The 16984-nt window shown below is 42.2% G+C and overlaps 1 protein-coding gene across 1 annotated transcript in view; it reads right to left on the bottom strand.

The window, feature by feature from the left end:
* The window catches only part of CDH13 (cadherin 13), a 612680-nt gene that overhangs the window by 243188 nt on the left and 352508 nt on the right, over nt 1–16984 (bottom strand). Inside the window, exon 6 of the mRNA XM_035119665.2 lies at nt 7934–8078. Coding sequence (XP_034975556.1) covers nt 7934–8078 — 145 coding nt within the window. The remainder of the gene's footprint in view (nt 1–7933; nt 8079–16984) is intronic.

The following is a 16984-nucleotide window of genomic DNA, read 5'->3' as shown; positions in this document are numbered from 1 at the left end:
GGCAGGCCAAAGCTTAGAATGAGGCTTGCAAGAGAGGTTGAAAATAATCAAAAATGTTTATTTGGCTATGTTTGAAGCAAGAGGAAGAACAAGCATGTGGTAAATCCTCTGTATGGAGAAGAAAGAGAAATGCTATGTGACATGGAAGATGGAGCAAGCTTATTTTCTTCTGCTCCAGAGGGTAGGACCCGTACCAACGGCTTTGTAACCAAGTTACAAAAAAAGGAGATTCCCACTAAACATCAGGAATAATTTTCTGATGGTAAGAGATATTCAACAGTGGAACAGATGCCCTCAGAAGTTAGTGAATTCTCCTTCATTGGAGATTTTAAAGCACAGGTTGGATGTCTTATCATGGATACTTTAGTTGGGATTCCTGCATTGAAGGAAATTGGAGTGGATGATCCTTGGGGTACCTTCCAGTTTTATAATTCTATGATTCTATATCAAGAATACCCTTCATGGTGCCCTCCAAATGCTATTGGATTTCAATTCTCACCAGCCCCAACTAATCTGACCAAAGGTCAGAGGTGATGGAAATTGCATTCCACAAGATTGTGAAGGCACCATGTTGGCCACCTCTGAACTACATGAACAAGTTGAATCTAGTGGCAAGTCAAGAACCAGACAAGACATACTTTGGGGTTTTCCCTTTGGACCTTTAGTATCAAAAGTAATTCTTGAGTTCATACCCAAACTGCACAGCAAGTTCACCCCCTCCGGTCTTTAAAAGAAAGCAACATCAAAAGGAGTTTATACTGATTTGTTTCTCACTGTGAAGTATGTAACACACAAACACAAAATTGCTTTTGATGTTGCCCTGAATGTTTTTATTCACAGTTTTAATTTAAGATCATTAGAGCTAGCAATAGTCTAATTGCATGTCTGTAATTTACTTGTAACTATCATTACAAGGTTTTCTCCACTGATCAATCAGGGTGTTGCTTATTTTCACAAAACTCTGTAGGCAGAATGCTATAAATAATACTATTGCTTTGAGTGTTGAACATGTAACATTTAGCATGAAGGTATTTGCAGAAGTAGGTCAGGCAGTGCCAGGGCCAAGTATGAATCATCTGTTTTGCATGCAGATGGGCCAAGGTTCAACCCCCAGCACCTCCAAGTAGGGTTGGGAGTGTCCCCTGCCTAAAACTTTGAAGAGAACCAGTATTGACTATACTGAGCTAGAAGGGCCAAGGATTTGAATCAGAATAAGGCAGCTTCCTGTATTCCAGGTCAATACATTTTGACGCATGTGGTAAACACAAACCCCATTCCACATGCAGATATCAACCAGCCCAACATGTGAATCTTACTTCAGCACCAGGGACTGGACAGCATCAAAGCACCTGGGGGTAGCTAACTAGTTAAAGGTGCTCAGGGGAGGCCACATGGTATACTCAACTCTTGTCCTCCAAACAGCTCACAATGGCTCCATACCCTCAGTAGCTGCTGCCCAAAGCAGCACTCTAACCACTACACCAGGCACCCCCCAAACTTCGGCCCTCCAGATGTTTTGGACTACAATTCCCATCATCCCTGACCACTGGTCCTGTTAGCTAGGGATCATGGAAGTTGTAGGCCAAAACATCTGGAGGGCCGCAGTTTGGGGATGCCTGCACTACACCATGCTGGCTCCTGATTTATGTTCATGTTCTGTCCTAAAAAACAAAACCAGGTATGGAAGACAATTGTCTGTGTATGCACAGTAAATGCAAAGGCCCAGGAGGTGGGAGAAGATCAGTATTGGCTGTAGTGGATTAATAATTGGAACACCTTGGATTTTATTCAAGGACACACTTATGGATGTACTTAGCAGTAAGGAAACAAAATTGTCTGTGAATGGGTTCTTCTGCTAGAAGTGCTTTGTATATGTAAGGGAAGAAAAACGCATGTCTATTCTATCTGCTGACTACAGAAAGCTCTTAAGAGAACCCCCCGTAGTTTCCCTGAGGTTGTTAGAATCACAGGTCATAGCCAATAAGAGATCCTGCCGTGCTCAGCAAATTGAATGCAATTTTAGTCATTTGGAAGCTTAAGTGGCCCTATTTTTCCCCTGCCTATGCACCAGGCACGATCACAAGCAAAACTGAATTGGGCATGCAAACACACACACACACAAACAAACAACACAACAGCAGACCAACTCTCATTATAATCCTGGAGCCATAAACATCAAACAATAATTGCTGCAGAATGGACAATGGGGAAGAATTAACTCTAGCTTTGCCCATTTCCCCAGGTGAACTTGGGTATTGATGACTTTGCCTAATGCCTTTCGATTCCTGCACCCTGCTGATGAAGCTCTCATTTCTATGCATCTCCACACTAACCTTGATTTTGCTGCTACTGCTGCTAGCATCAAATTAACTGAAAGAGGGCAGCCTTCTATGCTAGAGGAACAGTGCAAAGTGGTCCGTTAGGGCCAATGGGCAGTGCCCAGTCTGCCCTCTGCCAGCCCCCCACTGCATGCCTTCTTACTTGCATCCAGTCCAGGGGTGGCAGCACTGGCTGTCAGACTGCTCCTCCTCCTTGGCCTCAGTGTTACCCTTTGCAGAACTCAGCAGGGAGGAAAATGGGGACAAAACTAGAATTGGTTGCTTCTGCCTGTCATTGGCTCTAGTTCTGCCTGTTATTGGCTCCACCTCCACCTGCTGATGGCCTTTCTTCCTTCTGCCTTACCAGTCCAGATGAACACCAGCCACCACTGATGAGGAGGCTGCTACTGTGAAACCATATTCCATGAGTGACAGCCGCTTACAACCTCATAGCATGTGGTCATCCATAATGTATGTCCTGCGTTAGACAAGCCCCTTCCCTGTTTTTGCATCCAGTTCTGCAAACGATGGTTTTATGATACTAAATGTTCCTCAAGGCTACTGTTCTTAATTCCATGCCATGTGCTGTTCTCAATGCCCCTTTGTTCCTGCTAATTCTTTACAGGCACTTTCCATCATTTCTGCTTTGGGGGTTCCTCAGCTGGAATGCAATATACATGGGTTATTATGGCTTAATGGAAAAACAAGTTGCCAACGTTTCTTTTCTTTTCTAAATGTGATTCAAAAGCAATTTTAACCAGCCACTCTTTTTTTCTATATTAAAAAAAAACCCAAACACCACATTTTGGGCTTAGGAGGATTTGCTCCAAGCTGCAGATAGAAGTCAAAACATATGAGGAATCACTGGGGGAAACTGACTCAAGCAAATGAAATAGGATCCCAGGGAGGGAGGGAGAAAACAGCAGCTTTCATCAGCTTTGAAATTTCCAAAAGGCCAGCACGCCTGTTAAGTGTCTGGATAGCTGTCCCCTTGCTAAGCTCATTTGTAGACAGTGGGTGGCTTCTGCTTGTGAACTGCAGCCAGTAATTGCCTCTCGCATTCACCTGTGATATGATAACATCCTCACTAGATCATTATGAATACAGTCCTTAGGCACAACAAAGTGTCCTTCTAGAGAGTTAGTTATCTATAATTTTGTTTCTCCGGTAAAGAAGAAAGGAAATTGGGGGTTTGTCCTTGCTCATGGACACAATTCAGAGTTTTTTTAATGGTGCTATTAGTGAAAATGTATGCCTGTGGCAATCGCAAAGAAGTCAGGTTACAATGGAGATCTCATTCACACAAAAGAAATTGCATCAGTTTGCATCAGGAACCACCAAGGGGAGAGCTAGGAATGCTTGGCTCCATCTGAAGCTGTCTTGAATAGCCAACCACCACAGATGCAGTCTGGAGCATCTTCTAGAGCAGTGAAAAATTCTAAAAATGTAAGAAGAGCCTTCAACTTGACTGAAGATGTTATGTACATCCACTCAAGGAGTGACGGGGGTCTGTTCTACCTGGCATGTCTCCAGGTCAAGACAAAAGTGTGGTGGGTCCTTATCTGAAATGCTTCATTTGCAGATGATGCAGCCTTGACAGTGCACTCCAAGGAAGCCCTACAGGGACTCATCAACCATTTTGTCCAAGCCTGCATGGAGTTCAGCCTTATCATCAGCCTGGCAAAGACCAACATCCTCAGTCAGGACATCATCAGCATTAGCATTGGTGACCACATGCTTGAGGTGGTAGACAATTTTGTTTACCTGGGCTCCACTATGACCAGCAATCTTTCCATTGATGCTGAGCTGGACAAGCATATTGGCAAGGCAACTATGACAATGGCTCACCTCTCCAAAAGGGTATGGGAAAATGTGATGCTAACAACCAATACCAAGATGAAGGTCTACCAAGATTGCATGTTGAGCATGCTGCTTTATGGTAGTGTGCCGTGGGCAACTTACACTCACCAGGAGCGATGCTTCAATCCACATTAACTGAATCAGGAAGGGGCATCACATGGCAGGACAGTCTCAAACATAGATGTGCTTTCCCAAACCCACATTCCCAGCATGTTTGCACTCCTGTCTCAGCAACATCCACACTGGCTGGGTCATGTCCATATAATGGAAGATAGCAGAATTGCCAATGAAATGCTCCACGGGGAGCTGGTTTCCGGCACATGCCCTATTAGCAGGCTAAATCTGCATTACAAAGATGTCTTGCAAACATGACATGAAAGCTGGCAACATTAACCCTGTCGTGTAGGAATCCCTTGCAGATGACCACAGCGCCTGGAGACAATCAATCAGGTTCTGTAGCCACAGAGGAGGAATGACCACCAGAAGAAACACCAGCGTACACTTGCATTAGCACAATTGGACATCTTAATTTGCCCCTGCTGGAACAAAACATGTATTTCCCATGCCATTCTCTATAGCCTTTCATTCTCTCCTGAGAAAGATGGATGTCAACCAATAAAAGCCTGCTAATCCTGTTTTCACACTAGCCACCCAGATGCATGTAGGAGACCTTCAAGCAGGACCAAGCACAAGAGCACTCTCTGTTTCTATGGTTTCCAGCAGGTGGTATTCAGAGGCATCACTGCCTCCAGCTGTGGAGGCAGAGCATATCCTTTGAGGCTAGTAACCTTATCATCTATGAATTTCTCCAGTCCTCTTTTAAAGCCACCCAAGTTGGTGACCATTACTACTGCCCCACTCAGTCACAAAGCTCATTGTGGTGACCTTGGATCAGTCACTGTTTTTCAGCCTAACCTATCTCACAGGTTGTTGTGAGGATAAAACAGAGGTGGGGAGAACCGTGTATGCCACCTTTGGCTCATATACGGGACAGACATGTAAAGTATATGAACTAAATCCCACTCAGAATAGACCGAGTGAAATTAATGAAACTAAGTTAATCATGCCCATTAACTTCCATAGTTACTCTTGAGTAGGACTAGCATTTACTGCCACCCTTTGCATCCACTAACATTTGCAGGGTACCACATTGGTTTCCCCTGCACTAGCGCATTCATTAAAAAAATAATGTTGGTGTCACATTGACTAATGGGAATTTGCTTTGCTTTCCATTGCAGGCTTCAGCAATTTTTATCTTTGCTTAAAGATAAAGTTTAATATCACTCCAGCTTTTATAGTTTCTCCCCTAATTAAGGAATCCAGACATTTGATCACTGGGGACCCAGAGTCATTTTGCAACACAACAAAAGAACTAAAACATCTGTCCTGTGAAGAAATTTATTTCCTATTAAACCCTCTTGCTATGAAAAATAGAAAGAAAGGGGGGGAACAGGGTGGTTGGGAAGAATGGGATTTTAAAATGGCAATATGGCTGATCGTCCAAAATTATATAGTGATGCCGAGTTGGGAAAAGGTTCAGGGAAGGGGATTCAAAAGGATGGAGCAACTCCCCTACAGCAACTGAGACTTTTCGCTTAGAGAAAAGGCAAGTAAATGGTGACATGGAAGAAGTTTATAAAACCATGCATGGCATGGAGAAAGTGGGTAGAGGAATGGTTCCCCCCCCCCCAATAAACCTAGAATTCATGAACATCCAATGAAGTTGAATGTTGGAAGATTCAGGACAAATAAAAGAAAATACAGTCGACAAAGTTGGAGAAAAGAAAATACAGTCGACAAAGAACTGGAAATGTGTGAAGGAATATACAGTACAATGAAACACTGTTCCAATACAGAAATCATGATATGCATATGACAAAGTTTGTAAGGGGAAAAGGAATAAAATAAATAAAAATAAAATATATCTATAAAACATAACACAACAATAAAGATAAGAATGTAAAATAAGGTCAAGCATCGATGGAAGGAAGCCATATTTTAGTTTAAAATATGTTATAAGTATATGGCAAGGGTGGGAAAGGGGAGAATGTTTGGTTTGGTCTGCGAATTTTTTGATTTTTTGATATTTCTGTATTTTTACTTGTATTCTTTTTTATTTTTCATTTCTTTTGTATTTTTTTGGTTTTTGGAAAATAAATAAAAAGAATTTTAAAAAGGTAAGAAAGAAAGTACAGCCATACCTCATGTTACGGACGCTTCAGGTTACATGTTTTTTGGGTTGCGGACTGCGGGGAAACCCCGAAGTATCAGAATGGGTTACTTCCGGGTTTCACCACTCATGCATGCGCAGAAGTGCTAAATCATGCTTCATGCATGCGCAGAAGTGGCCAAAGGTATTGATCACAGCAATGTTAGCATTGATGTGCTGAATGCTGCTGTCAGTGAGGCCTGATTGTTTCAAGGAACAATATGGAGTGCACTCTGCATTTGCATCTTTACCTGCCCAGCCATACATTACATCTAGTGTAGGGCAGGTGGGAGTATTTTCAGGAGAACAGGTCTGCAGGCTAATTTAGGAACTCTGCTGGGCCTAATATGGCCAGCAGGCCACATTTTTCCCATGCCTGACAATAGTGGTTTGGATTCAAAGGCACATTTGTGCTAAAGGAAAGCTTCCTAGGGGTAGCAGGTGCCATTTTTTATGCACCCATTCTATACCAAAATAAAAAATACCGGTAAAAAAAAATGCCAGCAAGACATGAGTTAGGCCACTATGTTTGTGAGTGATACGTTGACAAAATTTTCAGGAATACTGTGTGCATGCGTGTATATGTATGTGTGTTAGTTGGGAAAACTTTTGAACAAGGCAACTCCAACTTACAATCTAAAGTGGTGCAGTCTTGTTGTGCTTCCCCAGATTTCTCCCACTTCTACTACATTTGTAGTCAACATCACAATCTCACTGTTTTATGTCCCTTCTTACAGTGCAAGCCTTTGTCTTGCTTTGCAAGAAGTGCATTACAATCTGTGAAAACAATTTACTGCATCTCTAGGATATTGTCGCACTACCTTACATCAAGCCAGTCCCCAAATAATAATACAGCAGACATTTTTCATTTAGGAGTGGTCACACTTTCGGTGGGAGAGCCCAGATATGTTGCCAAAATGGCAATGAGCTAGTTTTTACATTTCTATGCCTACGTCAGTTTACAACAAATAAACACACAACATATCCACCAAGTAATTCGAAATCAAATAGCCACACTTTTCAAATGGAACATCTGGATTTTTTTAAACAAAATAAAAATAACTCCTGCACAAGAAACCATTCTCAACCACATTTTTAATTATTATTTTTTTGGATAAAGTGAGCTCAGGGGACAAAAATGTTTTCCATGTGACACTGGCAACACTTAGCTCATTTTAGCATGTTACTGATTGCATTCTATATACTGCCTTTTCCTTTTATTCATTTTATATCTGTTATCCACCCTTCCATCGTCCCTTGTGCTTAGGATGATATAAATTAGGGATGGGGAACATCTGTCCCTCCAGGTGGTGGTGTACTCTTAATCCCCATCAACCCCAGTGAGCATGGCCAATGGTCCTGTGACATCTGTGGAGAGTCACTGGTCTATCAATCTGCAGAGAGCCACAGCTTCACAGTCCGTGTCAAATGAACCCTGTCAATCATGGTCAACCAGCATACATTGCGTTCAAGTGGATAAACATGCATAAAGTTTGCAGAGAAACAAATCCTATAAGCAATTGCAGTATGTCTGCAGTTAGTTTACCTGTTGGAGACCCCTCCATGACATGCCCAATGTAAGGTCCTTCCCGGAAGAGAGGCCTGTTGTCATTCTGGTCAATAATGATGATATCTAGAGGGACTGGGCCTTCTATGGTTTTGCCACTGGCATCAGTGATCTCCACCTGGAACTGTATAAGTAAAGGGAAAGAGAAAGTTAACAGGAATCAGATTGCTATTGGGCATCAAAGGAGGAGGAAGATAAAAATGAAAGGTTGACATCAGCATTTTCGCCATAACAAGGCCGCAGGCAAGGTTAGCACTTGGGATGGCTGAGCTCTGTGCTAAAGGCAGGATGGTTGTGAGCATAAGCATTCGAAAGAAAAATGAAAGAGTTCACGCTGAGATCCCCATTGGGCACTTTACAATTGAATTGCCAAATTTGCTGGAGGAAGCAACGAAAGAAGGAAAAAGGGGGAACACAATTTGATGCTAATGAAGTGAATATTTGCTTAGAATAAGTCTTTTTTTCTCCTCCTCTCTCTCCTTCAAGCATAATTACACTTAAGGGGAACATACTGAACCACAAAATAAATTGAAAGATAGGTTGTAGCTGGAGATGCACAAATAGACTCTTAGAAGAAGGGGGGAATTGTTGCAACCATACTCTGCGTCTATCCAGAGCATTCTGTTCTGTCCCTTGTAATGATTTCAGAAGTCACCACACCAAGTATGGCTCAATCTAACACAGTGGATCAAGCTCCTAAGCTAGGGATGGGTAGAGTGGGATCATACTGTACCTCTGGAACATTTGTAGTAGATCAGCATCAGTGGATGATGCCCAATTATTTAATAATAGCAAAAACAACATGACTTTTCTAAGGCAGATCAGGCTGCTGAAATGAATAAAGTTTGGAGTAATCAGGAGTAGACTTCTGTGTGAAAGCAGTGTTGGTTATAAAACTGAAAACAAATTGAGTCTGTGCTCAGAGACACCCAGTTCTTTAATTCTAATTACATGTCTTTCACCTTTGGCTCTGGTTAGTAGATCTTGGGGTTCTATTCTAGTACAAAACAAAGTAAATTCAAGGAGATCACCCACTGCAACAAGGAAAAATACTGTGGGATTTTGTTCCTGCTGAATTTGATGCAGGGCAGATCCATAAAGAGGGCTTTGAAAAGGCCTTATTGGCAGTCACAACTCACTCCATCTTTGAAGATGGGAAGTCCCAGAGATGAGTCCTACACACAGATGTTATTAGTGTTTTTTCTGGGGGTACACAGAGTATGCGTACCCCTAAACATTTTGTGAATCTTTATACTTTGCCCATTTACTGTATTTACACACACACTTAATACAAACATCTACTTATATAATACAAAGATATACTTAATACAGGACCACACATCAAACAGCAATCTCTCTAACCCTGTGCGATTTAGCTGTTGTTTCTTTTTAAAGTGCTTCATATTACAGCCTCAGCCTCAAGCCTTACCTCAAGCCTAAATGTCACAGGCAGCATATTTTTATGTGAAAGAGGTTCTCTTTCACACAGTGCAATGCTTAATGGCTCTGGGCCCTGTGTCTAGGCTTGGGAAAACAACAATTACTGATCGTCTTCAAAAGGAGGTTTCCCCCCTTTAAGCCTAATTGTGGTGGTTGGTGACAAAAAGTGAGAAGGGGAAGATGTAAATCAGATGGGGAGAACTCATGGGCTGCATCCAATTCATCATGTCATGCACTGGCAGGACGACAGGGAGGAGGAAGAGGATTCTGGCGAGAGGTGTAGCTAGGACTAGGGCACACTGGGGCAAGCAGGCCATGGGAAAGAAAGTACTCACAGGGTAATGGAGGGGATGGAGGTCAGTGCACAGGAACCAGAGCAGCAGGACGCATCAACAGAGCCAGACAGGGCCCTGTCTCCACGAACAAGGCAGTCGTTGAGGTGTAGGGAGCAGTGGGAGTGGCACTCTAGGAGGTTGAGGCAGGCAAAGGGCTTCCTAGCTGGCCAGGTGAAGCTCGCTAGCTCTGAGAGGAAGCCTGTGATTCCTCAGCTGAAGTAGGCTTGGCACAGGTGGGGGTCACAAGCGTCATCAAGCCCAGATGTTGCAATCAGCATGCAAATTACAAAAGGGCAGCAGAGCTGAGGTGCTGTGTCTGCTCAGCTGCCCATGTTGATGGGATTTGACTTGGATGCCCCTGAACCTCTATGGGGCTGTACTTTGGGTTTGATTCTAGACTGTATCCTCACTGCTGGTCTTCAGACGTGGCTACTTCAATTGACCCTGGATTGTATTTCCTGACCTTTGCACATTGCTTGTATGGATTATCCCTCAGACTTGGAACTTTGGATTTGACATACCGATTTGCTGCCAGGTAGGCCAGGGGTTCAGGACACATAGGATGACAGTTCCCCAGGTCTTATAGAGGACAAGGTCCTTCTCCATACATCCAGGTTCCAAATCATTTAGGACTTCAGGAATTGGGCTAGGGATGGGTGAATCTGTCAGTTCAGTTTCTCATTTTTCTTAAGTTCATATTCCCACATTTCCATATCGGTATGCATTTTTTAAAATCCTTATGAAAATTCATCAACACTTTGATGTGAATTTCTCACAGTATACATGTTTTGGTATGTATGTTTGCCTAATTTGCAACTTTTTGCAAAATCATTTCTCCTAATATAATGCATTTGTATATGGTATGCTCTCTATTATATGCTCAGTTATAAGTGTTTTTTGTACACTGTACTTGGCAGGAGAACTAGACTGAAAAATTCAGAGGAGAGTGAGTTTCAACGGAAAGACGAGTTTCCATTTTCATACTGCTTCAGAAAGTGTCGATTGTATATGTTCTCCTTTAAATACAAACTGCATCAATTCTCTACCCCACTCATACCTAGACTGTACCCCGCACCTTGAATTGATCCCAGATGCACAATGGGAGCCAATGAAGTTCTCCCGGTGCAAGTGGTATAACATGATTGGTTCAGATATATGCCCATTAATGGCTCCCTTTCACCAGGCATCCAGAATTTATGTCTTGCACTTGCTGAGAATTTGATGTAGCTCATGCTATATACTGCACGAGAATCAATCACTCCCTCCCGAAAGGTCTCACTCTTGGCTAATAAACATTCCTGAGAAAATCACCCTTCCTCATTGCATCTCCGATTCAAAAAGCACGTTCAGATCCCCCCTCCCCCCCACACACCCTTGACCACCTTTCACAGCTACAGCAATCTTTAAAAGCAAGCAAAGAATTGCTGTATCTGTGGGCTTTCAGGAATATCCTTCCTGTTCTCATGAAGCTATTGTTCAAATAGACTGCTTCTCCTATAGATGTGGTATGAAGACAAGTATTTGGACAAAAATAGTGGCTCACAGACCAAATCTAGTGGCTCACAGATCAAATCCAAAGCAACCAACAGAGTAGAGAGGTGTAGCTTTGCCACTTCCATCTGCTATCATTATCAGCTCTGCCCTATTCTAGACAGAAAGAACTCAAAGCCCCTTTCATTAGTTGTATCCAGGATTTTACTTTAGATGGTAGAAAATGCCACATGTCTCTTTGCAGCCAAAGACTTCAAAATCACTCCACACAACTGCATCAAGACTTAGGCTGTATTCACATGGAAGATCACTCCGATTTTCTGTGTTAAAGAAATTGAATAAAGTGATGAATTGTAAGGGTGGCACACACACCCCCACTGCCTTTATGGGGGGGGGGGTCATGGGGGAGCAAAAGCAGGCATGTGTGGAAAGGGTGAGGGAGTAGCAATGTTGACCAATGACGCTTGCTGTTATCTTGCCCACACCCACTGGTGTGAATGAAATTCATTGCAAGAAGGTGGTATTTCTATCAAAAAGCCACAATTCCATGATGCAACAAGATATGGCCATTTGAGAGGAACATTCAAATATGTGATGGAAGCACTTGCATTATAATCAGGAAAACTAATGTAATACTCCCTGAATCTAAATGTACCCAGAGTTGCACAAAAAGCCTGCAGGGAGGACCTGATTAGTGACATGAAAAGCACTGGCTTAGTGGCCTGCAATGGACTTCCTAATGCACTCACACACACACATTTGCATGGCTGTGTACACACAGAGAGCCAAATAAAACAGTGGGGGGAATCCTACATACAGCAGTAGAATATTGCTTTCCTGGAAGCAAGAGAGTCTAAAGCACCCTTCATGCATTCACCATACACAGATGTCCCATTGAGTCAAAGTCCCTACCCCCACCCCACTGATGTTGCACAGCTTCTCCATGGCCAGTATGCAGGTGTCCACATTGGGGTTTGGAGATTGTCTTAGCTATGTAGTGACAATACTGTTAGGTAGAGTGAGACAGTCACTCATGGGTTCCCTTTAATAATCCTGGGAATTGTAGTTAAGGGTGCTGAGAGTAGTTAGGAAACCCATATTCCACAACCGGAGCTACAATTCCTAGAGTTCCCTGTGAAGAGGCATTTATTGTGAAACCACTCTGAAAATTGTAGCTCTGTGAGGGGAATAGGGGCCCACTAACAATTCTTAGCATCCTTAACAAACCACAACTCCCAGAATTCTTTGGGAGAAGCCATAACACAATGCTTTACTGCCCACTAGAGTTATCATATAAAACAATGTCCCACCCTGTGCTACATAGTGATAGGTGAATATGTCAATTTCGGTTTCTCCTTTGTTTTTCACATTGCCATCAGTTTGCATGCTTTTTAAGGTCTTCATAAAAATTCATCCATATTTTTGTGTGAATTTCTCCATGAATATGTACAGTTATATGCATACCTTACACCTGGCTGGAAAACAGCACTGCAAAATTCTGAGAAGTGCAGATTTTTAGTCCATGTATTGTTTCAGAAAGTGCAAATTGGGTAGGTTCACCTTTAAGCATGAACTGAATTGAATTCCTCCCCCATCCTTAATACTACAAAGCCAATACCAACCCCCTAAAATGCAGCTAACAAGTACAAAGAAGGAAAAAAGCAAAACTGTGTATTGAGCCAATTAGAAGTGAACCAGTTCCAAATACAAAACTGTATTGAGTTAACTTATAGGCCGTCTGACCTGCACTGCAGGATAAGGATTCAATTCAAGGTCACACACACACACACACACACACATGAACTGTGTTTGGGCTAAGTGTTCTGGTAGCAACATATGGGATCAGATAGTCCCTTCCAAAAAAATAAATATTGAGCTCTCCAACCTTGCACAGCCAAGCCCCTACACAGACACAATGTACCAGACCAGAATGAGATAATAAGCCATTCCTCTTAACAAAGGAATTAGAATTCTGACCTAATTCTCTCCCAGTTGGGTTCACTGTGAACCTATAAATAACTCATAAATATCATGCACACTGAGAAAGGAATGGATTAATTGCATAAACAAATGAGTCGGAACACTTTCAAGACCCCCTGTGGATTATTCTATTTCCTGGGAAGGATGCAGTGGGATAGCAAGCTCTATTTCCCAAATATCAATTGCCCTGGGTTGCTCTCACAGATGAGACTGGTAGCCCCTTGTATGAGAGATCTGTTTCTGGCCCCAGTAACACTTATTTATTCATCTTGTTCACCATCTCCCCTAGTGCCCAGTATGCATTAAAAAATGTAAGAAAAGCATTCCAGATGAGGCCAATGGCCCATCTAGTCCAGCATCCTGTTTTCACAGTGGCCAACCAGATGTCCCAATGGGAAGCCTGTAAAGGGGACCTAAGTGCAACAGCAGTCTACCTACTTGTGGATCCTGAGCAGCTGGCATTAAAGCAAAGCCATCATGACTAGTAGCTGCTGATACTTGAATCCCCTCCTCTCCCTTCTATGGATAAGGCTATCAATGACCACAAGCCACGATGCTTAGCTAGAGGTGGTGGGAAAGGCCTTGCTCTGCTTGAGACCCTGGCAAGTTGCTAACAGTCAATGTCAACTGGACCAATTACCTTAACTTAAGACAGGCATCCCCAAACTCAGCCCTCCATATGTTTTTGGCCTACAACTCCCATCATCCATAGGTAACAGGACCAGTGGTCAGGGATGATGGGAATTGTAGTCCCAAAACATCTGGAGGGCCGAGTTTGGGGATGCCTGACTTAAGATAAAGTAGCTTCCCATGTCCTGAACTGAGGAGCACAAATCTGCAGATTTCAGAGGGGAATGGTCGTAGCTCACATGCAGAAGCTCTCAGGTTCAACCTTTGGTGTTGCCAGGTAGGGCTGGAAATGATTCCTGCCTGAAAGTCTGGAGTGCTGATGCCAGTCAGTGCTTACAGTACTGAACTAGACGGACCAATGGTCTAAATGGGAATACGGTCGTTTCCTATGTTTGTATCAACTGTGTTTCAAGTAATGCACATGTAACACAAAAAGCTTGGGCTATCACTCAACATCCAAAAAACCAAAGTGCTGCACCAACAAGTACAAATCCGGTGCCACAAATCCAACTCAGTGGTGTAACATTGAAAAATGTTGATCACTTCTCCTACCTAGGCAGTTACCTTTCCACATGGGCTAACATTGATGCCGAAATCCAGCATTGCCTGAGCTCTGTGAGTGCAGCTTTCTCCCGATTGAAGTGCAGAGTGTATGAGGACCAGGACATTCGCAGGGAAACCAAAATGCTTGTTTACAAAGCTACTGTACTACCAACCTTACTATATGCTTGTGAAACATGGACCACTTATAAACGCCATTTCCAACACCTCGAAAGATTCCATCAACGGTGTCTCAAAAAAAAAAAATTACACATCACTTGGGAAGAAAGGCGAACTAATATCAGTGTACTGGAAGAAGCAAAGATCACAAGTGTTGACGCAATGATTCTTCAACATCAACTTTGTTGGACTGGTCATGTTGTGCGGATGCCTGATGATCTTCTTCCAAAGCAACTACTCTATTCTGAACTTTAAAATGGAAAGCGTAATGCTGGGGGTCAACAAAAGAGGTTTAAAAATTGTCTCAAGGCAAATCTTTAAAAATGTAGTACTGTATAAACACTGACAACTGGGAAACACTGGTCTGTGAGCGCTCCAGTTGGAGAACAGCCTTTACCAATGGTGTCATGGGCTTTGAAGAAACTCGATCTCAGGATGCAAGGGAGAAACATGCTAAGAGGAAGGCATGCTTGGCAAATCCACACCGTGATCAACTCCCGCCTGTCCTCCCACTGTGAAAGGACATGTGGATCCAGAATTGGACTCCACAGTCACTTATGGACCCATTGTTAAAACCATGTTTATGGTAGACAATCTTACTCAGCTATGAGTGATCGCCAAAGAAGAAGAAGAATGTAACAGATGATTGTGGCTGGATCTAGACACATAAAAAATGTGTTTCAGGAAAACGTTTTGTAATCCTAATAATGGGAAATCACATTGCTAAAAGATGGAACCCCACAGCGCCATCTGGTGTCACAGTGTTAGAACACATTTAAAACTCATTTTCTTTACTAATGTAGCTGAATCCTGTGTGAGAGAGGGTGTATGAGAGAGAGAGAGAGAGAGAGAGAGAGAGAGAGAGAGAGAGAGAGAGAGAGAGAGAGAGAGAGAGAGAACTCAGCATTTCATAAATTGGTGCTGCGAGGTGCTTGCACTGAGATTAAAGAGACTATTAGAAATTCCCCTTCCTTTCCCTCTATTCCATAATGCACAAAGGCAGAAGAGACTGAACAAGTGTCTTATTTTTAGATAGAAACATCTTATAATGTTTACCACCTGGTTAAGAGTCTCACAGTGCTTTGGGAATCCAAAAAAAAAATTAACATTCATTTTGGCCTTTAAAGGGGCATTTTCTGGACCTCATGAACAATGCTGAAAGTTAATATGTATCATTTCTTAGTATAACTAGAAAGGAACATAAGAACATGATAAGAGCCTGCAGCATCAGGCCAATGGCCCATCTATTCCAGCATCCTGTTCTCACAGTGGACACCCAGATGCAAGCCCTCGAGCAAAATGGATGCTGAAGAGCACTCTCTCCATATGTGATTCCCAGCAACTGTTGTTCAGAAGCATCACTGCTTCTGACTGTGCAGGCAGGGCAGAGTCACCATGGCTAGTATCCTTCAATAACCTCCTCCTCTATGAATTTCACTAATCCTCTTTTAAAGTCACCTAAATTGGTGGCTATCACTGCATCTTATGGGAATGAATTCTACTGTGTAAAGAAACACTTTCTGTCATCTGTCCTGATTCTTCCAACATTCAGCTTCACCAGATGTCTACAATATCTAGAGAGGGAGGAAAATTTCTCTATTCCCTATTCACTTGATGCCATGCATGATTTTTGCCATTTTTGCCTCTTATTCATATTTTCTCTAAAGCAAAAAAAAAAAAAAGTCTCAAACTCTGTAACCTTTATTCATAGGGGAGTTGCTCTATCCTGCTACAGACGTATGAAATACAGTTTCCTAGAGAAATATTCAAATGTTGCAATATGTACGTTTTATGCACTGTGTCTGTTCTGTTTCTTTTGCTTAACTATGCTTTTCCATTAATAAACAAACACCAGTTATTTGCATTCCACAATCTACAGTACAAATGTTTAAGAGATCTTTATATTTATTTTGGGAAGAAAACCCTTCAGGGAGTTTCAAAACCTCAGCGATTTTACAGAATTATGAAAAACTCATTAAAACAACAAAACATTGAATCAGCTGTAAATGATGGCTCTGGCTTAGCTATTGGTTTTGGAGCTGCTACAAATTCAACTTGCAATCTACAAAATGAAGATTTTACATAAGGCATTGTAAGTAAAAATGGGTTCCAAATTCATTATCCATATTATTGCTTATCTCTTATCCCTACCAAAATGTTTTGATCACTACTAACAAAAGAAGCAAAGACGAACTGGAAGAAAAGTCAGCTTATTAAAAACAACAACAATAATAACCATGCTTTCTTGGGAGCAGTGGCATAATACACAGAGAGCAATATATGTAATATATAATTATTTGAGTGTTTTCCTCCAAACAAAGTTGCTGTGCATAATAGGGTAATATTTGATCCTGTCCCCATTTAAAGAAAAACCTACCAATTTCATACTTTCCAAAACAATGTGTAAACTGAAACACAGGCGTACTTTGAAATT

This window comes from Zootoca vivipara, chromosome 6, assembly GCF_963506605.1.
Source record: "Zootoca vivipara chromosome 6, rZooViv1.1, whole genome shotgun sequence".
NCBI lineage: Eukaryota > Metazoa > Chordata > Lepidosauria > Squamata > Lacertidae > Zootoca > Zootoca vivipara.
This window is presented reverse-complemented; position numbering and strand designations above follow the sequence as displayed.